The following is a 24431-nucleotide window of genomic DNA, read 5'->3' as shown; positions in this document are numbered from 1 at the left end:
AGGAGCGGGGGGGAACTGGTGGTAAGTGATGGGGGGGGGACAAATGGTGAGTGATGGTGAGTGGAGGGGGGAGTTGGGCATGGCTGACGAGGTGTCAAAGCGGGCATAGTGGAGGGACAGACTCTGACAAAGGGCTTTGTGTCCTGACCCTCTGAAGCCTGAGGCCTGTAGTCGGTGATCGGCCTCAGGCCTCTCCACACAGAAGCAGAGTCGTTAGCAGTAAACTGCTGCTGAAGTTTCTCCGAATACACAGATTTAGCTCTCCTCAGTTCCTTGCTAAACCGGTATTTGGCCTCTCTGTAGCAGTCTCTGTCTCCACTTTTCAGCGCTGCTTCCTTTTCTTTCCTGATCTGTCTGAGTCTCGGTGTGAACCAGGGCTTGTCATTGGAATAACTCACCCTAGTGCGCGTTGGTAGAATGCGCTCCTCACAAAAGTGGATATATGAGGTCCCAGTGTCCGTGTACTCATCCAGATCATGTGTGGCCCCTTTAAACATGTCCCAGTCAGTTGTATCCAAGCACGTGCGCAGCTCCTCCACAGCCTCACTGGTCCATCTCTTCGTGGTGCTCACGGATGGCTTTGTTAGTTTAAGTTTCTGTCTGTATGTGGGGATCAGGTGGACCATCACGTGATCAGACAGTCCTAGGGCAGCACGGGGGACGGCCCGATACGCGTCCTTCACTGTGGTGTAGCAGTGATCCAGCGTGTTCTCTGCTCTGGTGGGGCATTTGATAAACTGTTTGTACCTGGGGAGCTCGTAACTCAGGTTGCTCTGATTAAAGTCGCCAAGCACGATAACCAGAGCGTCGGGATGGGTCCGCTCCACTTGTTGAATACAGTCCGCGAGCGTGCGCTGAGCCTCGCGCGCGTCCGCGTCTGGCGAGATGTAAACAGAGGCCAGAATGAATGAAGCAAACTCACGCGGAGAATAGAAGGGTCTGCAGTTGATGAAGAGGTGTTCCACAGCAGGAGAACAGTGCTGGGAGATCACAGTCACATCAGTGCACCAGTCGCTGTTATGTAGAAGCAGACTCCACCGCCTGCTCTCTCCCCAGAGAGCGCCAGGAACAGCTGGAATCCCCCGAGGAGGAGCAGCTGGAATCCCCCGAGGAGGAGCAGCTGGAATCCCCCGAGGAGGAGCAGCTGGAATCCCCCGAGGAGGAGCAGCTGGAATCCCCCGAGGAGGAGCAGCTGGAATCCCCCGAGGAGGAGCAGCTGGAATCCCCCGAGGAGGAGCGCGCTGTCTGGTGTCTCTTTCCTGAACCAGGTTTCAGTGAAGCAGAGAACACACGAGGTGAAGAAATCTTTGATCCGCATCAGCAACTTCAGCTCGTCCATTTTGTTACAAAGTGAGTTGGCGTTGGACAGAAAGATCCCAGGCAGCGCCGTGCGCGAGCCTCTCCTGCGTAGTCTCGCCAGGGCACCGGCCCGTCTTCCTCTCCTCCGCCGTCTCACCTTTTGGGCAAAAAGTGAACCAGGTCGGCTGCAGGAGCCAGAAAAACTGGAAGTAAGTCCGTGGGGGTGAGAGTCCTGATGTTTAGAAGCTCTTCACGGGTGTAAGAGCAGGCAGACACACAATTAACAAACAAAAATAGACAAACAAGAACGCAGCGAGACGCCAAGCCGACCGCTCTGGGCGCCATTTTGGATGATTGGATGATTGCTGGCTGCAGGTGAAACAGTAAATACTAAACCCTAAAGATTCTGAAGGCATTCTGTAAAATAGTAACGTATAATACAGACATTTGAAGAGACAATTAAGAGAATGTTTTCATGCTTCTAAGAGTGGCCGAGGAGCCATTTAGAACTTTACAAAGAAGCATTGTGTGATACCAGGAACTAATTTAACTTCAAGGCGAAGCTGCTTCTGCTTTGTCGACCATCGACTGATCTCCTGAAAGTCCACCAGCGCTTTTTAAAAACTGAATTTTTCATCTATGGAGGGAGTAGACGGCAGATGTTTCCACAGATGCTCTTCACCAGTGGTCAGTGAGTGATGCAGCAGATGAGCGGGAGTTGACTGGCTCCAACCAGCCATGTCTCAATGTCTCCAGCCCATAGTGTGGACTCTCTACGAGATCAGACAGCAGCTTCACTCCTGAATCCTGCAGATTGTTGAACCTGAGGTCCAGTTTTCTGAGATGGGAGGGATTGGACCTCAGCGCCGAGGCCAGAGAGTCACAGCTGATCTCTGATAAACTGCAGCTCCATAATCTAAATAAAGAAGGGAAACTTTTATAAGGTTATAAGTGAACCAGTATTAATCTGAAAGGTTAATCAAAGGCATGATCTGTAAATATTTAATTTAGTTACAGGTTAAAAAAGGATAGTAATATGTAATTACCACAATTCCAACCTCTCAGGTTTGCACTGTTCCAAAGGAGAATCTATATTGTTCTGGCCCTCACTCTTCCCAGGTTCTCCCACCTCTTTCCCTCCCATCTCATCATGGAGATCCATCTCACCTGTGGCTGATCTTTAAAGGCACAACCTGTCTTAGATGACTTCCTGTCTCCCTCACCATCTCCCTCCTCGTTGGCTGGTGTCTACCAGGCACCCTCACCTAGTTTTGTCTAATTTTGGTTACCATCTGACGGCTTTTTCATTGTCCTTAAATCAATTTATCATGAATAAGTGGTCCCTGTGTGGCCCTCCCTCCTGAAGGAACTGGGCACAACACACACACTCAGAAAGTGTGAGGACCCTCGGATGGAATAATGGACATTTTTGAGAATGGTGTTTACCTCAGAGTTTCCAGTTGGCAGTTTGGAAAGTGGAGAAAACCACAGAGCAGCTTCACTCCTGAATCCTGCAGCTGGTTCTGACTCAGGTTCAGTTCTCTGAGATGGGAGGGATTGGACCTCAGCGCCGAGGCCAGAGAGCCACAGCTGATCTCTGATAAACCGCAGTAGTCTAATCTGAAAAAAGCAGGATGAGGTTATACGGTGCAGGTCTGCATGTTATCTGCGTCAGTACTAAACCTACGTTAGTTCTTAGTTGGGTCAGACCTGAATTCACGATATTCCAAGGAATTTTTTGAATGTGGTGCATCACAGCAGTGTTGAGAACAGCCTCACTTCACCATCTTAGCAGCTGGTATATAGGTAGAAAAATGAAGACTGACCTGAGCCTCTCCAGTTTACAGTTTGGACTCTCCAGTCCAGAACAGAGCCGCTTCACTCCTGAATCCTGCAACGTGTTGGAGCTCAGGTCCAGAACCCTCAGATGGGAGAGGTTGGACTTCAGAGCTGAGGCCACAGAATCACAGCTGGTCTCTGATAAACTGCAGCCCCATAGGCTAAAATAACAATTATTTTGAGAGAAGACAAATAAAAATCAACATGTACCAGAGCAAAACACAGCTTACAAGCAACAAACCTCTCGTCCTGCACCGGCTTATCTTCCGTATGTTCCTATTTTGGGTTCTTTCAGGAAGGTTGGACAAGATCTACAGCGTATGTAAAGTGTGTGTGGGTCAAAATACCTTCCAAGTTTGTGAGACCACATTTCTCAATAGCACTCAACTCTTGTCAGGAGCTGGGACAAAGCGACCCACTCCTGATAGCTTGTGGGCGATGCTGCAGCGACCCTGCAATCCCTACACTCTCTGGTGAAACCAAATCAAAGGTTTTAGACACTGCTGGATGCTGGAAGGGTGGCTATAGTCTGGACGCAGAGTTCCCCTGACTGCACATTTCTCCAACAATGATTGGCAGCTGGTGTCACTTGTTCTCCAGATGAGAGAAGGAAAGAGAGCCACCCCACAGTGTGTTTGATTGCCCCACTGCAAGCTCAATGCTGCCAGAAAACATTGCAGGAGCATCAATTCCCCTCAGGGCATCAACAAGGACCTCAGGAAAAGGTGCAGCTGCCACCTACTAGAGACAAGCACACTGAGCTGAGATTCAAAGCCCTCTCCTCCCAAGAGAAGAGCTTGTTTGTTGGAGGCTCTTCTGGGCGATACCTGGTGCCACAGCTCCAGCTCAGCCCGTCTCTGGAGCTGAGGTGGAGCTTAGCAAGTTTCATGGTTCTCCACCACTTCCTCTCGCTGAGGACCTTCTCAGCTGGTGGTTTCTGCTCCACCTTCCAAGTTGAGCAGGTGATACTTCTGCATTCCTGCCACCAGTGTCTCTGCAGAAAGACTCTTCTCTACTGTTTTATATTAGATTGTAGAAAATTAGGATTTTTGGTTGATGTCTTAGATGTTGTTGACTAAGAGCAGGTTTTTCTTTAATAACATAGAAAGGTTCGATGAGAAGAGCAAATGTATTATTTTATGAGCTCCTTCCACTACTATTATATACACATACTTCCATATTGTCTTAGATTGCAAGCTGCATTTATTGCATCGTTCATAGAAAGTCATATTTGTGAGGAGAAAAACTCAAATAAGGTAATTTTCTTTAATGACCATTACAAAAGAAGGAGGTGATGAACAAACAGATTTATCTAAATATTCGTGAAAACGTATGGATGGAAACCTTTTTAAAATGGTTGCTGTAAAGCCAAACCCCTTGTTACTTGCTTGGCACTTAGTGGTTCCTGGTGGTGGGTAAGTGTAATTGCAAGTAGAATAGGGAAAGGTTTGTGACATCACCACGCAGAGGCGTGCCTTCCACACCTGAAAGGTGTTTCCAATTGTCCTCATTCCCAAGCTAGAAAAGCAATGAGACAATTCGCGAGGTTTTTGCTCGCAAGATCTGGAGGGACACTTGGTAAGCACTGTTTTAATTTGTTTTAAGCCTTAAATTTTGCTGTTGGAAGAAAGATGTAATACTGTATTGTGACTGCGCCGATTGTTGAGTTAGAATGTTCACTTTCACAAACAGCACTGTTTACAATTAGGATGTTGGTGTTCAGTGAGAGGCAGAGGCCCAAACAGGTATATTGTTGTAGTTTGTAGTGACTAAAACACAATTAACCCTGGTTGTCTTAATGAAATTATGGTGTAGTCTACTTCCTTGGTTACGTTATTGCGAGTTTGCACATTTATATTTATGACTATTGGGTTTTATGTGTAATATGTCTGTGAGTTTCTTAAATATGTTCATTTCTTTATTGTCAAACAATTTCATATGTTTATATTTCTCTTTTCTATTTCAAGGTTTTTCACCTAGTGGCCACTGGGCTACCTGTTGTGATCTTGGGCTGTCTCTCTGTAAACTAAAGTCACCCTGATGGAAATATTATAATAAAGGAAAATGGAAACCCAGACTGTTGCCTCTGAGTGAAATCCTAGTCAACCTTCAATCTTGCAATTCCTTTCAAGTTGGAAAATAAGGGCAAATAAACCTGAGAGAGAAAAGGAAAACCTTCACCCCAAAAATAACTTGACAGTTGCATTGTGTAGAATCAACTTGTTGACTTCTGATTTGGACTCCAATGGAAGTGAGGTGCAACAATTGTGGATGCTGAAAGCTTCAGATCTTCATGAAGGTTTCTGTGGTTGGACTGACCTGCTGCCCCTTTAAGAGGGAGGCAGGTTTGTGCTTCTGGCTGGAATGAAGCCACCTAAGATGAGAATGACTGCAGGCTTTCGGTACCAAAGTTTAACAGGGTGCTCACTTCACACTTGGGCTTTTCTCTTTTTTTGGGATGGCTTTTCTCAGTAGAGAAGGGGCATGGCACACTGCAGCAGCTTTCTTTTTGGGTTTTCTAGTTTTCCTTCTGATCTTTAAAAGACAGGAAGAACCATTTTTGATTGGTCTGAATGTTTGGGAGGTTTTGTGGCCAGCCTAAAATAAAACAAGACAAATCTACAACTGATACTTCCTTTCTAGTCATTGATGACCATCCTCACATGGGACAGATTTCCACAACCAATTTAATACTGCAAATCTGTCCCGTGTGGTCTTTTTTCTGAGAACTGTAACACTACGTTTATAACAAAGATCAAACATATAAACAGTTATTGTCTAACTAGTTACACCTGGGAAAGTACTGGATCATCTCTGACTGACCTGAGAGTCTCCAGCTCACAGAGAGGATCCTGGAGAGCACCACAGAGCTGCTTCACTGCTGGATCCTCTAGACTGATGTAGCTCAGGTCCAGAACCCTCAGATGGGAGGGATTGGACCTCAGCTCCGAGGCCAGAGAGCCACAGCTGATCTCTGATAAACTGCAGCCGCTCAGTCTGGATAAGGAATCATGGCAAGAAATGATCTCTTATTGGAGGAAAAGTCATATTACACTTGCTCAAAATCATTATTTCATTTTCTTTCATTATTTAATCAGGGCCCTTGGAGTCAGGAGAGCTCTGGCCCCCCACTGATAAACTGGGCTATTACAGCAACATAGTTAAAAAGTATCTATAAAATTGACTTTCAATGGCTCATTTATATTCATACTACACTTCTCTTCAAAAGTCAATGGAGTTTATCTTGAAGCCTTTCATTGTTTAGTTATGTCAAAGATAAAAGGAAGCTGACCTGAGAGTCTCCAGCTGACAGTTTAGACTCTCCAGTCCAGAACAGAGCAGCTTCATCCCAGAATCCTCTAGACTGATGTAGCTCAGCTCCAGAACCCTCAGATGGGAGGGATTGGACCTCAGGGCCGAGGCCAGAGAGCCACAGCTGATCTCTGATAAACTGCCGTGTGACAGCCTGGAAAAGGAATAAATGGGGCAAATAAAAACACATTTCTAAATCTGAAAATGAAGAGAAAAGCAGAAAATGTAAAGAAATTTAGAAAAGACCAACAGAGGCCTCCTGACCTGAGCGTCTCCAGTCTGCAGTTTGGATGCATCATTGCAGAAGACAGTAACTTTACTGCAGCATCTGTCAGGCTTTGGTTCCAGCTTAAGCTCAGCTCCCGTAGATGAGAAGGGTTTGACGTCATTGCTGAGGTCACAACTTCACAATGACTCTTTGAAAGAAAACTACCAGACAGTCTGTTGTGTATGAAACAAAAATAGTGAGTCAAACTTTGGGATTTCTCATCAACTTATCTGAGAATCTACCTCAACACAAATGTAGCTCATTTCCTGGAAAAGCTAAATTCAACACCGTAGAGCAACAGTTTGAACGACCATCAGATCTGAAATGCAACTGAATTATTCTCAACATTTGTCTTATTTTAGAACAGCTCATAATTACTCAATATTTAAAATGATTATAACAAATGGTTTAAAGAAACGTGCATCTTTTTATCTGTCTATCGGCTCTTTGGATATTTTGCATTTCATCCAATTTGTACGATGGTGCGTCAAGTCTTAATTCAGCGATCCGATCGATGACATCAGAGTCTCTGGTTGCATCGATTGCCCTCAGCTTCTGTTATATCTGCCTGTTTCCCTTCAAATCATTTTCACTGCACCTTTTGTTGCTAGTGATGAAGTTGCCACCTAACGGGTGTGGAAAGGCTCAAACAACTTTGTGGGTCACATAAAGGCTCCAAACGGAACCGCCACAAAGACCTAAAACACCCATTTAAACCAACGAGGCCGGCTGTTTTTACGTTGAACAAATGAAGCAAAATAGTCACGTGTCATTAGTTAAAATGTGTTTTTCTGTCGTTTGAATACGATGTATACAAACTAACAAAAGTTATTTAATGACATGACAGTAATTTCATGATAGTCAGTTAACTTGTGGCTCCTATTATTCCTGCCTTATGTTGGTTTGTCTGGATTGACCTTTGAACTTATATCCAGCCAGTGTTGAACATTTCTGGATGAATTGTTGTTGTTTTTAATTTATGGACGCTGCAATGGAGATAAAGAATTGAAGGAATGACCACTGGAGGGTGTATTGCTACCTGACATGATCCACTCGCTTGATTTAAACGCTGATGTCCGGCCCTAAAAATCTTTACTTACACGGCCTTCCTGCAGTTTCTCAAAGCTGGAATCAGGCGACGTCGTCCCTCCAATGAGGAGTTGTACTGCAGCAGGTTCAGCTCATCCAGAACCTCCTCTGACATCTGCAGCAGGTAGGCCAGAGCTGAACAGTGGATCTCTGACAGTTTCCTCTCTGATTTCTTCTCTGACTTCAGGAACTCTTGGATCTCCTGATGGACTGACTGATCCTTCATCTCCATCAGACAGTGGAAGATGTTGATGCTTCTGTCTGGGGAGATTCCATCACTGTTCACCTCCTTCAGGTTGTTGAGGACCTTCTGGATGGTTTCTGGGTGGTTCTCCATCTGATCCAACAGTCCACCCAAGATCTTCTGATTGGACTCCAGAGAGAGACCATGAAGGAAGCGAACAAACAAGTCCAGGTGGCCATTTTCACTTTTGAGAGATTTCATTAGTGCTCTCCTGAGGAAGTCATCAAGAGATTTGACTGGTTCAGAAAATTTTAGGAACTGATTTATAACCGCTGTGTCTTTCCTGGTGTAACGGTGGAACATGTAGACGGCAGCCAGAAACTCCTGAATACTCAGATGAACAAAGCAGTAGACTGATTTCTGGAAGATCACACTCTCTCTCTTGAAGATCTCTGTACAAACTCCTGAGTACACCGACACCTCGGAGATGTCCAGTCCACATCGCTCCAGGTCTTCTGAGTAGAACATGATGTTTCCTTTCTCCAGATGTTCAAACGCCAGCCGACCCAACTTCAGAAGGAGTTCTTTATCAGCCTCAGTCAGTTCCTCTGGTCTCTGCTTTCCTCCATACTTCTGCTTCTTCCTCTTTATCTGAACCCTCAGGAAGTGTGAGTAGAGGTCAGTCAGGGTTTGGGGCAGCTCTCCTCTCTGGTCTCTGGTCATCATGTCCTCCAGAACTATAGCAGTGATCCAGCAGAAAACTGGGATCAGACACATGATGTGGAGGCTCCTGGAGGCCTTGATGTGTGAGATGATTCTCTTGGACAGATCTTCATCACTGAACCTCCTCCTGAAGTACTCCTCCTTCTGGGAGTCAGTGAAGCCTCGTACTTCTGTGATCCTGTCAACACACGAGGGAGGAATCTGATAGGCTGCTGCAGGTCTGGAGGTGATCCAGATGAGAGCTGAGGGAAGCAGGTTCCCCTGGATGAGGTTCACCAGGAGCACGCCAACGGACGATACTTGTGTGACATCAGAGATGACCTGATGCTTGTTGAAACCCAGTGAAAATCTGCTTTCATCCAGGCCATCAAAGATGAACAGAAGTTTCCAGACAGTCAGATCTTCTGCTCTGATCTTCTGTAATGTTGGATGGAAAACATGAAGCAGTGAGAGAAGACTGTGCTGCTCATCTCTGATCAAGTTCAGCTCCCTGAATGAGAGCGGAAGCACCAGACTGATGTCTTGGTTCTCCAAACCTTCTGCCCAGTCCAGACTGAACTTCTGCACTGAGAAGGTTTTTCCAACGCCGGCGACACCGTTGGTCAGAACCACTCTGATGTGTCTCTGTTGCTCAGATAAGACTTTGAAGATGTCCTGGCACTTGATTGGAGTGTCCTGGATGTTCTTCTTGGAGGTTCTCTCAAGCTGTCTCACCTCATGTTGTGTGTCCACCTCCTCACTTTGTCCCTCAGTGATGTAGAGCTCAGTGTAGATCTTGTTCAGCAAGGTTCCACTACCTGCTTCATGAGTTCCTTCAGTCACATGTTCACATCTTCTCTTCAGACTCATCTTATGACCTTCTATCACCTCCTGCAGTTCACCACCCTCTAAAACAAACAATCTTTTAAATCCTTTTACAATTGTCATCTACAGCAGTAACACAGATGTCCTCAACTGGAAAATATTCTGTCATGTTTGAATGATAGAAGCAACAGTCGGGTAATGACCCATCTTACTGTCACTTTTAAATGTTATGTCTTCTTATGTACACCTATTCTTTTATTTCATTGGGTTTCAATCTAATTTAGTCTATAACAACCATTTCCATGTCTTCCAAGAGTTTGCTTGGACTAAACAGCTGGTAAAAGCTGGATGATATTTAGAAAAACACATCAAACCTTCTCCAAACACATCATACTCGGCAGACCCACTGTCCTGTAAAGGTCACCTGCCTTCAGCTCTTTAACACTTTCTAGGACTAAATGACTAAATGTTGCTAAATACTGTCTAAGCATTTAGGAAGGTCTTCAGAGGGTCCAGGGGTTCCAGTGGAACCAAACAAGAGCTCTCTGGATCTTCTCTTGCACATTGTAAATACACAAGTTGTTCCTTTATTCCGACCCAAAAGTATCTTATAAATACAAATGTACGAGCTTACGTGAGACGCTGTTGTTCAGGTCGGCGGTCTGCAGTTCAGTTCTCCGTTTCTTTTCACCCTTGGGACAGGAGGAATCTCCAATGGAAGCAGACCGTTTCTGATAGCTGTCAAAAATGGGAATCAATCAATCAATCTTTATTTATATAGCGTCTTATACAATCAAAATTGTTTCAAGGCGCTTTCCAGAATCCCAGGGCCTGACCCCAGACAAGCAACAGTGGCAAGGAAAAACTCCCCTTTAAGAGGAAGAAACCTTGAGCAGGACCAGGCTCATGTAGGGGGACCCTCCTGTTGATGGCCGGCTGGGTAAAGAGAGAGGAGAAGGGGAGGACAGGTAGAGGATAGGATAGGTAGGAGAGGAGAGGAGAGGGGTAGAGGAGAGGAAAGAAGAGAGGAAAAGGAGAAGGAAGAGGAGAGGAGAGGAGAGGCACAGAGCACAGAAACACACACAAAAAATATGATGCACAATCACTTCAACGGGGCCGGAGGTCATTATGCAGCTCCGAGGGCGGCGATACCTGTAAATAAATAGGGGGGTGGGAAGCTGAAAAACTACACAAGAATCAGCATAACTAGTCTGCTTGATGAGGAGAGGAAAGGAGAGGAAAGGAGAGGAGAGGAGAGGAAACCATGACCCAGTGGAGTGACAGAGGCCTGTCAGGTGATCATGTTTCCGGACCCCGGCAGCCTTGGCCTATAACAGCATAGCTAAGATGAGACCTAACGATTAGACGACCCCCTAAGTATAATTTGTCTGTCTAGGATAGTAACTGGAACTACTGAATTCGTAACAATAAGCTTATTCAAAGAGGTTTTGAGTCTGATCTTAAAAGTAGCGATGGAGTCAGCCTCCCGTACCTGGACAGGGAGCTGGTTCCATAGCATAGGGGCCTGGTAGCTAAATGCTCGGCCCCCCATTCTACTCCTAGAAACTCTGGGAACCACAAGTAGACCAGCATTCTGAGAGCGGAGCGGTCTATTGGGCTGATAAGGTATCACTAGCTCCTCCACGTAGGATGGAGCTAGGCCTCTGAGGACCTTGTAGGTCAAAAGAAGGGTTTTAAAAATTATTCTAAATTTAACGGGCAGCCAATGAAGCGACGCCATTACAGGACTTATGTGATCTCTTTTGTCAATACCTGTCAGAACTCTGGCTGCAGCATTTTGGATCAACTGGAGGCTTCTTAAAGAGTTGTTTGGACACCCTGATAATAAAGAGTTACAGTAGTCCAGCCTGGAAGTAACAAATGCATGGACTAACTTTTCAGCATCATGCCACGTCAGCAGTTTCCTGATCTTTGTGATGTTCCTCAAGTGATAAAAGGCACTTCTAGAGACTAATTTAATGTGTGAGTTGAAGGAGAGATTTTGATCAAAAGTTACTCCTAGATTCCTCACAGAGAGACTAGATGTTAATGAGATACCATCTAGAGTGATCATGTGATCTAATCTATCTCTGAGAGGTTCAGGACCAAACACCATGACCTCCGTTTTTCCTGGGTTAAGGAGGAGGAAATTTGAAGACATCCAGGACTTTATGTCTTCAAGACAGGTCTGGAGCTTCACTAACTTCTCTGTCTCCTCTGGTTTCATGGATAAATAAAGCTGAGTGTCATCAGCATAACAATGAACATTTATCCCATGCTGCCGAATAATGTTCCCTAAGGGAAGCATGTACAAGGTGAAGAGGATTGGTCCGAGTACAGAACCTTGAGGAACTCCATGGCTAACCCTACTGTATGAGGAGGGAACACCATGGACATGAGCAAACTGGGATCTATCAGATAAATATGATCTAAACCAGTCTAGTGCTGTCCCTTTAATCCCAATCACATGTTCCAGTTCTGTAACAGGATGCTGTGATCAACTGGATCAAAAGCAGCACTGAGGTCCAGCAGAACCAGCATAGAGACCAGTCCATGATCGGAAGCTATGAGAAGATCATTAGTGACTTTAAGAAGTGCTGTTTCTGTGCTGTGGTGAGCTCTAAAGCCTGACTGAAACATCTCAAACAGGCTGTTTCTCTGCAGGTGCTCCAGTAACTGAGTCACCACCACCTTCTCAAGAACTTTAGAGATCAAAGGAAGGTTGGATATTGCCTATAATTTGCTAATTTGTCAGGATCCAATGATGTTTTTTTAAGCAATGGCTTAATCACTGCCACCTTGTAGGACCGGGGTACATAACCTGACACTAAAGAACCATTGATCGGTCCAGGATAGAACTGCCTATCAATGGTAAAACACCCTTCAACAGGTGTGTTGGGATGGGATCTAAAAGACACGTGGTGGTCTTGGATTTCTGAATTAGCGATGACGCCTCAGAAAAATATATAGGGCTGAAGGAGCTTAAGGGCTCGTTGGAGACCCTGTATGTTCCCACAGTCGGCACATCTGGTGATGGTCCAGTTGTTGGGATGGCCTGGTTAGCTTTCTCTCTGATAGCTAGAACTTTATCAGTGAAGAAGCTCATGAAGTCTTCACCACTCAGGGAAGAAGGGATACGTGGATCTAAAACACTGTGACTCTTGGTTAATTTGGCCACAGTGCTGAAAAGAAACCTGGGGTTGTTCTTATTTTCCTCAATCAAAGAAGAAAAATAAGCTGTTCTAGCCTTGCAAAGGGCCTTTTTGTAAACTAATAGACAGTCTTTCCAGGCTACATGGTAGCTGTCTATTTTACAAGAATGCCACTTCCTTTCTAGTCTTCGCACTTTCTGCTTGAGGGTCCTGATGTGTGAATTATACCAGGGGGCACACCTCCTCTGATTTATTATTTTCTTTTTCAGGGGGGCAACAGAATCAAGCGTGATTCTCAGTGAGGTTGCTGCACCTTCAGCAATAGAGTCAACCTCAGCAGGGCTCAGATTATAATGATTGATCCCTGGGGAAACACACGGTGGTCCTGGGATCAGCACAGGGATCGCTTCCTTAAACTTAGCTACAGCATTATCTGAAAGACATCTGCTATAGTAAGACTTTGTTCTGAGCATAGAAGAATCCTTAATCATAAATGTGAAAGTGATCAATGAATGATCTGACAGGAGGGGGTTCTGAGGGAACACTGACACATGTTCTACCTCAACACCATAAGTCAGAACTAGATCTAGGGTGTGGTTGAAGTTATGAGTTGGTTGGTTTATCTGCTGGAGGAAACCAACTGACTCAAGTAATGAAATGAAGCCATTTCTAAAGCTGTCATTTATAACGTCCATATGGATATTAAAGTCTCCAATGATAATGACTTTTTCCGTTCTAAGGACCAAGTCAGATAAGAAATCAGAGAACTCAGACAGGAACTCTGAATGTGGCCCAGCAGGGGGCCGATATACAACTACAAACAGAAGTGGCTTTTCTGTCCTCCAGTTCAGATGAGTGATGCCAAGAGTCAGGCTTTCAAATGAACTGAAGCCATGTTTTGGTCTGGGATTAATTAATAACTTGGAGTGATAGATTGCTGCCACTCCCCCTCCTCGACCAGTAACACGTGGAATATGATAGTTAAGATGGGTAGGAGGAGTAGATTCATTTAAGCTCACATACTCCTCCTCCTGAAGCCAGGTCTCAGTAAGACAAATCAATGTGATGATCCGCTATCAGGTCGTGCACTAACAGGGATTTACACAAAAGAGATCTAATATTTAACAGTCCACACTTAATTGTGATATTAGTTTCTCCAACTTGTGCTTCAGTATTCATTTTAATAAGATTTTGGTGATTGACTGCTCCCCTGCTCTGTGCTTGGGGAACTTTTAACCGTGGAACAGAGACTACCTCTATAGTGTTAAATATGTTATTGTTGGTGGATGAGGGTTCTAAGGAAGCAGCAGAGAGGTGTGTAAGACTACACCTCTGCATCCTGGTCTGGACCCTGGATTGTCAGGTCACTTTGGGTCTAATAAAATTAGCCAGATTACTAGAAATGAGAGAGGCACCATCCCGTGTGGGATGGACACCGTCTCTCCTGACCAGACCAGGTTTTCCCCAAAAGGTGCTCCAATTGTCTATAAAGGCCACCTGGTTATCGGGGCACCACCGTGACAGCCAGCGACGAAGCGATGACATGCGGCTAAACATCTCATCGCTGGCCAGATTGGGAAGGGGACCAGAGAATGCTACGGAGTCCGACATCGTTTTTGCGTAGTTACACACCGACTCGAAGTTAATTTTAGTGACCTCCGACTGACGAAGCCGGGTGTCGTTGGCTCCGACGTGAATAATAACTTTACCAAATTTACGTTTCCGTCTCGCCAGCAGCCGTAAATTTGCTTCTATGTCGCCCGCTCTGGCCCCCGGAATGCTCTTAACTATGGTCGCTGGAGTCGGCTTCACGTAGCGCAAAACAGAGTCGCCAATTACCAGGGTCGGTTTCTCAGCGGGTGTGTTGCCGAGTGGGGAAAAGCGGTTAGCCACAGGAAGCGGGTGGTGGGGCACCGTGGGCCTTTGTTTTGGGCTACGCTTCCTACGAACCGTCACCGAGCCGCCCTGGCTAGCCGGCTGCTCGGCTGCTGCCGGGGGACCGCTAGCTGTAGCTACGCTAGGCGGCTCCGCAGCAGCTAGCTTACCCTGGCTACTTGACGCAACTCCAGCTAACTCCAAACTGCGGAACCGCGTCTCAAGCTCGCTAAGTCTCGCCTCCATAGCCGTAAATAAACTCCACTTTCTGCACCTATTCCCTTCACTAAGGGAGGCAGAGGAGTAACTAAACATTTCGCACGCTGAACAGACAAAGACACCGGGTGGAACAGATGGTGAGGCCATGCTAACGCTAGTGATCGGCGAAGCCCTGTATTTGTTTAATATGGGTTGTTTCTCACTGTTGTTATCGGGTGACTAGAATGTCCCAAGTGTTCAAAATTTTAAGTAAAGTGAATACAACACACCAAGTGCTCAATATTAAGTGAATACAACACACCGTGCACAATGCAACCAACGAACGATAGAGGAGACAGGAAGTGACGCAATACTCACGCAACCAATCCAATCAGGATTCCAATCAGGAATAGTGGTTATACATGTCTACTGGGCGTTAGCAACGCCTAAGAAAGGCTGCGTTCACTTCTACTTTCAGTTTGCTCTGACAGTTGAAGATTGAATGAACACTGAGCAAAAAATATAAAGTTATTTACGTTCTAACAAGCTCGTTTAGTTGGAGAAAAGTGTATTTGATCTAAGTGTTTAGTGGCTTTTCTTCATTGTGAATTTATGTTAAAAATAAAAGTGCCAAATCAGGAATATAAACTCATAGAATAGAACAAAAGTTCTCCATTTATGCTCCAAATACAGTAGTCTGGTCTCTGAAACTGATCATTAAATAGCACAGAGGTCACGCGTATTCAAAAGCTTATTTCAACCATTTAGAAATGACTGATATTGTTGTCTATGGGTTTATTAGAACCAGGAGCCTTATAAATAGACTTTTTAATGAATTCTCATGACATGTGGTGGAACAGTGTGGCAGAACAAGCTGCACAGACCTGCCATGTCTTACCCATCCGTATCTAAATGGAGAGCTGTAGCACTCTGCAATGGTGGATATTGTTGGGAAACTTTAAAATATATGCCTAGGAATTTTTGTGAGATGATGTAACCCATGTAGGAGAAATGACCAGTTAAAAACACAAGCAACTTTAAGTTTTAAAAGATTTACCACACTAAAATTAACATGGGAGTTAATGGGAGCGAACGCCTGACATGTTGGTGCACCGTTTCATTTTAAGGACCTGATGAATTTCATTTTTCACGATAGTGGAGGCTAATACCCACAAAATGATGTTTTGTATGGTTGTGAAATGTTCTAAGGCAGAGTTATGTGGTTCAGAAAACCTTACTTTAAAGGTGAGCCTTGAGGTCCAATACCGAAGTTTAAAGGGTGCCACACAAACACATCATCACGCTTTAGTTTTCTTACATTTGGTCTGAACTTCTGAAGTCTATTATTCCACGTTTGGACTGGTCACTCTTCAGGGACACACAGCTGGGCACTGTGGACTCTGCTCTGTCCTCGTCCATCCTGAGGAAACATCAGAAATAGTGATGAGACTGTGATGAAGGTAAATAATCTGTAGAGGTTGGAGTTAATAATCCCAATTCACTGCATTTTTATCAAACAGGAACATTTCTAATCCATTCTGGATAACAACTGAATCAATAAATCAATGATGTCTCTGTATAATTTTCATGTTTTCAGAGTTTAAGCTGCTTTTTTTAACTGTTCCCTGCAGTGAGAAAAGAACTGGCACCTTTTCCAGCCCCTCATCCTGCAGCACTGAATGTGCTCTAAAGTTCTTTCCAGAGCAAACGTCTCTGCACTTGCAGCAACATGTTGTAGTCATGGATCCGTGAGGAGAACCGGATACAGGAAACGCCCCCACTTTGATCCCAAAACCCAACTGGTGGCCAACGGTGGTCCGGCAACGACGGGGACGCTGGTCCATCGGGCCGACAACACTGGTTTTCCACAGGCCAACATGGTGAAAGGACTGTCTTCAGCTCAGCCACTAAATTATCTGGTGCTACATAAACATACTAGTCAGGACTTTTTAACTTCCCTCATTTGTTCCCCTCTTCAATTATTTCTATGATCCAAGTCCTCAAAGATCACTGCTCTATTTAAAATAGATGAAAGAAATGACACCCACTCCTGCATTTCTTTCACAGTGGTTCCACAACATAGAACAACAAACCACTGTGAGAAAACGTGCAACATGAACCAAAAATCCTGTTGGTGTCCTGTGATCCTGTGTGGATTTAGTTATTTAGTTTATTGTCTTAAATTGGTCCGGCTGAGAGATGCTAACTTGCACACGATTAGATGTTGTTTGACAGGTAATACCAAAATATCCAGCTGTGACCTGGACTGTTGAACAGCTCTAATAACTGTAAGAGCTTTTCACCTGTCACAAAAAAGTTTTAAAATGTTGTTAATACCTGTTAAGACTCTCTAACAACGTTAACAGCACAATACTCACCTTACATTCACCTTGTCGCTCTTCCTGCTTCGTCTGAACAGAATACTTTCACTTTCACTTTTAAAACCTAATCAACAGCTTTATGGCGTATATATTACTACCACAAAAGCATTCTGGGAGGGTTTAAAGTTCTTTTAGGATCAGTAGCAAAGAGCAGAAAAATAAACTAAACTTCACTTAGAAAGACTATTCAACTATAACTAAAGCCAGACTATAAGAAAGTTAAATAAGACCTATTCATTTATAATGTATAACGATGTTTTGTGCTAAAACTAAATATGAAGTCTAGTTGAATTTTCTTAAGTCAAGAATTCTTCAGCTCTATGCAGCTCTTCAATAGTCACAAAAATGTTTTCAAATCTTGATTTTATCTCCAAACACAACTGTAAATTCTTTTCAATAATGCTCTTCGTTCCACTCACCTTGTCGGTCTTCAGTCTTCCTGCTCAGTCTGAACGGAATACTTTTACCTTTCCTTTTTCCTCTGTTAATGAACAACTTTATGGCTGTTGATTAATATTCCACTACTATAAAAGCATTCTGGGAGGGTTCAAGATTCAAAGTTGTTTTGCTATTTTAATGCCATGAATATGTTTTTGCATTTAAATTAAAACTGACTAACTTAGTTAAATAATTAAGATTTATGATGCTTGACAGATTGAAAGACTTGTAAAAGCAGCATATTTCTGCAGCCCTGGAGTCCAGGAGGAGCAGCAGAGGTCAGAATGTGTCGGAGCGCGTTTAACTATTGTCTGCAGTTCCACGCGTGTCCACCGGGTGGTGGTAAAGAACCACATGATATTTCTCCTTTTTGGAACTTCTTCAGCTGCGTTGAGCTTTAAATCTTCACCTGTCGCTCCCTTTAAGCTCTAAACTTTGCGGTTCTGTGTGTAGTTTGTTGGTTTGAATATTTCTGATGAATTCTGATGACGACTGAAACTGTCAATGGCCAATGGAAAGTTCGTCCATTGTTCTACTGCGTCACACATTTTCATTATTTGTCATTTTTGGGTCTAAACTGGACCAGTTCTGTGAGCTGTTTTGCTTTTTCTGTGCACCAGATGTTCCAGGCAGGTTCCATCATCGGACACAGACGGAGACAGGTCACGTGACAACAGTCAGCCTTTAGTTCTTTATTACAGGAGGATCTGGTTTATAAACAGAAACGTATCTGCAAAATACTAAAAAGTCTATGAACCCAAAGCACTAAAAAGTCTACATCCACGCACATGCGTGTATTAAGTGTTTATACACATGTTTGCGCGTACGTGCACACTGTATATTCATCTAATAACTGTTAGTTTCTAAAACAGCAAAGTAGAGTCACTGAGGCACGGCTTCACCTCCTTTACACCGAGGTTTCCCTGAGCAGGTGTGATGAACTGTTGCAGAAGGAAAAGCATGGAACACGTTAATAACCGGACACAAAAACACTCAGGTTTATTGTCTGACGGCATCAGTGTCTCTGGTTGCATCTGTCTGAGGAGCATTGTGAAACCAGGAGCAGTGTAAATGGGGGGGGGGGGGGCAGTGAGTGGATGCTGCATTCATCAAACACACAATAGTCAGAAGAGAAGAAGGAAGAACAGAAGCCCGTGTTCCTCAGTGTTGGTGTGGAGACGCCTGTTTGGAGGAGCAGGAAGCAGGCTGGACTCTTCCAGCTGGCTTTAATGCCACTTCTCTTCTGAGAACCTCCCAGCAGCTTTCTCTCCACCATCTTTTTACGCTGAAGCTTTTTGATCATTTCAGGTCAGATGTTCTTGGACTGAGGTTAAACATGTTTGTTCTTGTGCTCGGAGCGAACCGACGATCCTCTAAAGTCAGGCATCCTAACGGTGGATGTTTTCTGAGGCCTGGAGGCTTTAAAGTGGCGCTTTTACCCACTTGTCCTCGTTCTGTTGGAAACTTGATCCAAAAACCTTTTCTGGAGCTTCATGTTCTGCTTTTTGAAGGAATGAAATGGTTTCATCAGCGCTGCCGGGGGCTGAGCAGGCTTCATAAATCTGAAGCTCTGAGATCCTTTAAAGATCTCCTGGAATCAGCAGATGGGGGTTTGATCAAAAACTGTAAGAATCAGTCAAGCTATCAAATCTTGACTCAGTCCAAGCGTGAACCAGTCCATCCAGAGCTGATTATGGCTCAGCCAGGAGGAAAGCACGGCCTGGGGGGGTTCATATGGAGCAGGCACACTCTGGCTCTATTGCTACTGAAAACAGCCCTTCAGCACAGCAGCCTGAAATACAGTTCTGGAGAACACCTGTTCCCAACAGAACCTGTTTAAAACGGGACCAGTAAAGATGCCCGGCGTGACCACGACCACGGGGAGAGAGGGGGGGGGGCAGAGACAGGCGGTAACGCCGCTGCCCACCGATTCACCTGGAAACAACAAAAACCCCAGCAGCTTGGACCCAATATGGCAGCGTGTTCCTCAGAAACGCTCCTCAAACTCTCCCCACAGCTTCATTGCTAAACAGGATTTGGGTTTTTTTGTCCGTGCTAAATGGAAAGTGTTTGTCCTTTGGTGGTCCAACAGGACCACGATTTGGATGGATGGATGATTTGATGTTATTGAGAATAAAAACAGCTGAAAATGGAAGCGGAGATGTTTCAGAGCACCAGAGTTCAGAAAGAGTTTCTAATCAAACACCGCCTGTTGGGAATGATGAATGGATGCATTTTTATTTAATTTAGACTAATTTAGACTAATTTTAACATCCTTTATGCCAGTTCCATAGAGCACACACACACACACTAGCAAAGATGATATCCAAACAGCCAAATAAATGGGAGTCAAAAGAAATCATTTAAAGCTCATATGTCAGAGTCAAGGTCGAGGGTTTTCTATGGCCCCCGGGATGATATTGATTTATTATTAGAACCGGCCCACAGGCCGCAGATGTTTTACACAGGCCAATACTACATTTCCCACAATGCAACGGTGACAGTCTGAGCGGGAGGTGGCTTCATTTCATTATTTCTCAGTAGTCATTAGCATAACAGCAAAAGTTAACTTCAGATCCCCATAAAATGGCAAAAGGAAGGTGGACACTGAGAACCGGGGGTTCAAACAGGTGGGAGTGGGAGCACATGTTCACGGAGGCAGCTGGGAAACCTGGGTGTCTTCTGTGTGGAGAAAGGGTGGCGGTAATGAAAGAATATCATCTGAGACGCCATCATGAAGCTAAACACAGCCGATCTGTCTCTGAGCTTTGTCCTCCACACGCTTTTTGGTGGCCTCCAGCTCCCTCTGGAAAAACTCTGACGCGGCAAATTGTTCAAAGGGCATTCTGGGGTCAGAGAGTCCCTCAGCAGCATAAGTCTGATGCACCTTCCTTGAGCAGTAGAAGTAGCGAACAGGACCCTGCTGATAGAAAAAGTGGATGGAAGATCCACCCGTCCCATACGGAGACTTGGGCTGTCCACAGGCCAGACAGGGTTTCGTCTGTCTCATCTTCTGCTCTGGTCGCTGCTGCTGCTGCTCCATCTCTAGAATGCCCTGCACAATTTTTTCAATGGAATCCTGCGTCAGAGGCGTGGGCAGGGCGGCTGTGGGAGGAGTGACAACAGCCGTCTCCATGGTGACTACAGGAACGCTGGTTGTTTTGCTCCCCTCTGTCAAGGAGTACCACAGCTGTTGAGTCTCCAGGAGCTTCTCTGGGCTGGTGTTCAGAGAAGAACTGGTGTTCAACAGCTTTGCCAGATGCTTCACATAGCGGGATATGTGAAACCTGGTTGTGGGGCGGAGCAAGCTGTTCGGATCGGCCGCAGACCGATGGACCATGTCTGCGTAGTCTGGATCCACAAGCCTCAGGATGTCCTTGTCCCCATGATGATACTGCAGCAAACTATCAATAGCGTCTTTCATGGGAAGAGTCCAGCGTGTGTGGTCCAAGACAAACACTCCACCACCAGTCTTCATGGGTCCAGTGCGGGCGCTCCTCGGCGAGGACTTCAGCGGCAGGGGCAAAGCTCCAGAGACGTCTGGAACACAAACAAAGCAATAATGCATCCTTAGTAACTCATATTATCGCGATATGGGCTATTGAGGAAACACATTAATATCCATCCCTTAATAACAGAAAGTGTAATATTTAACACATCAAAAGATTGAGATACACTGACCACAACCTAACTAAATCTATTTATTTTCAATCATTCGAAGGCCTTAATTCCAACATGCCGCTCTGAAAAACCCGATTATCGTTGACCCGCCCACTGATCTTTCAGGATCCTGGTCATCCTCTGCTGGAATCTCCTTTACACGTCCAGCAGCAGAGAGATGGAAGCTGACAGGTGGCGCAGGGGGAAGCGACGGCACAGCAGTCGCTGTTGCCCAGCTGGAGGAAGGTGTTGCCCCAGGAGCATCGTCTGGAGCGGGAGGGGGCACAAGAGCCGAAGGCCGATCCCTCTTCTGCATTTTGTGTTTGTCCCAGTCCAGAGGGAGCGGACGGCAGCCCGGTTCTCTGGACTCCAGCCCAAACCTTTCTCCAGTGTCTCTGTCAGAGAGGTGAACGCAGGGCACTTGTCTTGTCCCGTCACTGCCATGGAAGCAGAGTTCAACTCCCACATTGAGGCAGGGTCAAAGACAGCAGGGAGGACGGCGCCGGGCTTCTTCATGTCTACCGGTCGCTGAAAGTTCCACCGCACAACGCCGGTCATGGCCTGGGCCTGGAACAGTTCAGGGGAGACCTGCGTACCCGTGACCCACTGGGCCTGCTGGAAATGGTAGCCCTCCTGCTGAGATGTACCACGGACAGGGATCCAGACGGGGACTTTGGCACCTTCGCCCGCTACGTGGTTTAGCTGAAGGGTCCCTCCGTCCCTGTCCATTATCCCCTCAGACAGTTCTGGGTCACTGAGGCAACCACGGAGGATGTGAACCCTCTGAACGCGCCACGTCTTCAGCATGGATAGGTTAGGGTTTGCATGGAGCATTTTTCAGTTTGAATGACGGCAAACAAAGAAGATGGCTGATCTCACCTGTCCATCCAGGGGTAGCCGGCCTTTTCCACCCCAGCGTGGCTGTACCTCTGGGCCATTCCTTGCTACATCGGATGCAGGGACCTTTCTGTCTCAGCCTGAACCATCACCCAGGACACAATGAGCCAGTTCTCATTCATCACTGCGAAACTGGACATGGCTCCAGATGCCAGTGTCACCTTCCTCGCCATCTTCCTCGTGTGGTCCGACCTGAAAACCTGCCCCAACGTGCCCTGGAGGAGCTTGGTCAGAGACGGCTGTTGACGCTTGAACTCATCCAGCAGGCAGTCAGTCAGGTAGAATCCGGACACAGACACCCCACCCCAACCTTCTTGGTCCTCGTATGGCCCGAAAGCACGTGGCCGATCTTCCATCCTCACGTACTGGCCGATGGTTCTCTGTCCGTACGCCCCAGCCTCGGCCTCCCTGACGTTCTGTACAGCGTGCAGATACGCCAGGTGAGCTCGTTCATACTTGAGGTGCATGAGCTCATTCACCTGGTTCGCCATATCGGTCGGTGACTTGCCAGAACGCCGCAGTTCATCCATTACCGACTTGCACGCAGCCTTCTTGTAAGTCAGGAATGCAGGCAAAAGGTTAGTAAAGCGCACGGGCAGCTTCTCCACCCATGGAGGGTTGTCAGGACCAGTTCCTGCGACAGGCCTTGCAGCAGAGTCGCGAGGAAAAGATCAAATACTGGCCACGGACGCTGACGATCACTCCAGGTCTGCCCACGCCTGCAGAGACCACCTGAGGACGAGGACAGCTATGGAGGCACGGCAGGATGTCATTGTTCCTCAACCTGACCGTGATGTGGCTCTCTGGCTTCCAAATGAAAAATGGATGGAGCTGAAAAAAGTTGGGGGACGGGAGCTCAGCCACCATGTCCAGTAGCTCCGGCTGAGGAGGAAGACGCCAAAGAGAAATTGCGTTCCCAGGGTTATGCACTGGTCGGGACCCAGGCCACAACCCAAGTTGTTGAAGCTCCGTCCTCATCCACAGCTTTTGATGTTGTGAGCAGATCCACTTGCTCATGTCGTGGTCAGGGACAGGCATGGGAACAGGAGCTATGGGAACTAGGATAAAGTAAAGAAGACAGTTGAACAACATAAAGTTATCATTACTGAAGAGACAATTTCAGTGCCCCCGCCCTCACATGATATAAACACACGATACAAGGAAACACACACGCGCCTCGGACACTTGGTTTCATTCCAGAGCTCACACCTCAGATTTTTTCCATGTCAGTGACAAAGAATCGTGTCAATTTGAATCACCCCGGGACACTTTATTATTGTTCAACACCCCACGGAATGGGGGAAATGTACATGGTTTAACATACCACTCTTTTGGTCTTGGGTAGAGTCCGTCAAAGGAGGCACTCTGCCGTCAGAGGTCTGTGCCGTGCAAGAGTCAGGTCCTGAAAACAAGTGCAGACTTGCTATTAAGAAATTACAGTCACTTCACCTGATGACAACATGGAAAGAACAGTCAGCTGGACATTACAGAGACATCAGGTTGTTCATCAGCCCTAAATAAAAGAAAAGGAAACATACCTGAAGTTGAGTGGGGCTCCTCTACCTTTGTGAGACCCTCTGTCTCTGTCACCAGGAAGGCCAGCTGTGGGGGGAGGGGCACAGGTCTCTTCCTCTTCACACCTGGTGAAGCTGGAACAGCTGCAGGTACGGTCATTTTCAAAAATGAAATGACTTTATTTAAGGCAGCTGCAGTTAGCAGAACACTTGATTGGATGAACAGAATGACAATGTTTTTACCATCAACTAGTGATGCCTGGAGCTCAGCGGTATCTCCAGGTGGGGCTTTGGAGCGTGTGGCAGATGGAACTAAAAAGACGACATTAGTTTAGTCAGTTCAGATACAATGAGTTGTGAAGACGCCGTTATTAGTAGAAATTCAAGCAGCCTTATCGTTACTCCTCCTGCTTTTTAGAATTTTACATCATTAAAATGAAAACAATATAATGGTCTCATTCACACCAATTGAAATGACAATGTTAATCAGCGCTCTCGAGGCCGAGCAGGAGGAGCATTGGGACTCGGTCAACAAACATGCATTCGCGTGTTCGTACCCCGTGCATCCAAACTGTTTTTCAACGAAGCAGCAAAGAGAACAAAAACAAACACTTACCCTCCTCCTCATAGTCAATATCAGTTCATCATTGCACGGATCAATTCATAGTCCTCACGACGGTTATTATCACACCAACATATGAAGAGTAATATTAAGGAACTCGGCCGGAACATCAAGAACACAAAAATAATAAGATAAGTTTCAGATTTGGAGAGGAATTCTTCATGGAAAGGAACGGA

The 24431-nt window shown here is 45.8% G+C and overlaps 3 protein-coding genes and 1 long non-coding RNA gene across 10 annotated transcripts in view; 1 reads left to right on the top strand and 3 right to left on the bottom strand.

Annotated features, from left to right (window-relative positions):
- Positions 1-17634, bottom strand: part of LOC130520206 (NACHT, LRR and PYD domains-containing protein 12-like) — a 48513-nt gene extending 30879 nt beyond the window's left edge. For 3 of the 6 annotated variants that reach the window (XM_057023897.1, XM_057023894.1, XM_057023896.1), the window contains exons 1-9: positions 17544-17634; positions 16062-16163; positions 10153-10256; positions 7819-9601; positions 6715-6891; positions 6431-6604; positions 5962-6135; positions 3126-3299; positions 2746-2919 (exon numbers count right to left, since the gene is read on the bottom strand). In XM_057023897.1, the coding sequence (XP_056879877.1) occupies positions 2746-2919; positions 3126-3299; positions 5962-6135; positions 6431-6604; positions 6715-6891; positions 7819-9601; positions 10153-10256; positions 16062-16162 (2861 nt within the window). In that variant the 5' untranslated portion in view covers position 16163; positions 17544-17634. Of the gene's footprint in view, positions 1-2; positions 2216-2745; positions 2920-3125; positions 3300-5961; positions 6136-6430; positions 6605-6714; positions 6892-7818; positions 9602-10152; positions 10257-16061; positions 16164-17543 lie in introns of those variants that run through there. The other 3 variants (XM_057023895.1, XM_057023898.1, XM_057023899.1) reach the window with 3 other exon arrangements.
- LOC130520211 (uncharacterized) lies at positions 4671-5213 on the top strand. The gene is made up of 2 exons (XR_008948712.1): positions 4671-4716; positions 5106-5213. It is a non-coding gene; the product is annotated as an uncharacterized LOC130520211 (long non-coding RNA).
- A 2563-nt stretch (positions 17635-20197) lies between the features above and the next one.
- Positions 20198-23833, bottom strand: LOC130520214 (uncharacterized). Of its 2 annotated transcripts, XM_057023903.1 has the most exons (3): positions 23658-23833; positions 23444-23521; positions 20198-21102 (listed from the first exon to the last, which is right to left on the bottom strand). In XM_057023903.1, the coding sequence occupies exons 1-3, from the start codon at positions 23791-23793 to the stop codon at positions 20303-20305; spliced, it is 1014 nt and encodes a 337-aa protein (XP_056879883.1). In that variant the 5' UTR covers positions 23794-23833; the 3' UTR covers positions 20198-20302. The 2 variants fall into 2 exon arrangements, with proteins under 2 accessions (XP_056879883.1, XP_056879884.1); XM_057023904.1 differs by lacking the exon at positions 23444-23521 and having other exon boundaries at positions 23658-23832.
- Positions 23834-24343: 510 nt separating this feature from the next.
- The window catches only part of LOC130520215 (uncharacterized), a 1251-nt gene continuing 1163 nt past the window's right edge, over positions 24344-24431 (bottom strand). Inside the window, exon 3 of the mRNA XM_057023905.1 lies at positions 24344-24431. This exon is cut by the window's right edge and continues 88 nt beyond it. The gene's annotated coding sequence lies outside the window, so the exon portion shown is untranslated.

The sequence above is a fragment of the Takifugu flavidus genome, unplaced genomic scaffold (assembly GCF_003711565.1).
Source record: "Takifugu flavidus isolate HTHZ2018 unplaced genomic scaffold, ASM371156v2 ctg305, whole genome shotgun sequence".
Classification (NCBI taxonomy): Eukaryota; Metazoa; Chordata; class Actinopteri; order Tetraodontiformes; family Tetraodontidae; genus Takifugu; species Takifugu flavidus.
Note: the sequence above shows the minus strand (reverse complement) of the source record. Positions and strands in the feature narration are given on the sequence as shown.

What these genes read in the sequence shown, in the direction of transcription:
- LOC130520214 (XM_057023903.1), bottom strand. Translation starts at nt 23,793, where the DNA reads ATGACCGTACCTGCAGCTGTTCCAGCTTCACCAGGTGTGAAGAGGAAG. An exon ending in GGAGCCCCACTCAACTTCAG is followed by an intron (nt 23,522 to 23,657) that starts GTATGTTTCCTT and finishes ACTTGTTTTCAG; the next exon opens with GACCTGACTCTTGCACGGCA. An exon ending in TACCCAAGACCAAAAGAGTG is followed by an intron (nt 21,103 to 23,443) that starts GTATGTTAAACC and finishes TTTGTGTTCCAG; the next exon opens with ACGTCTCTGGAGCTTTGCCC.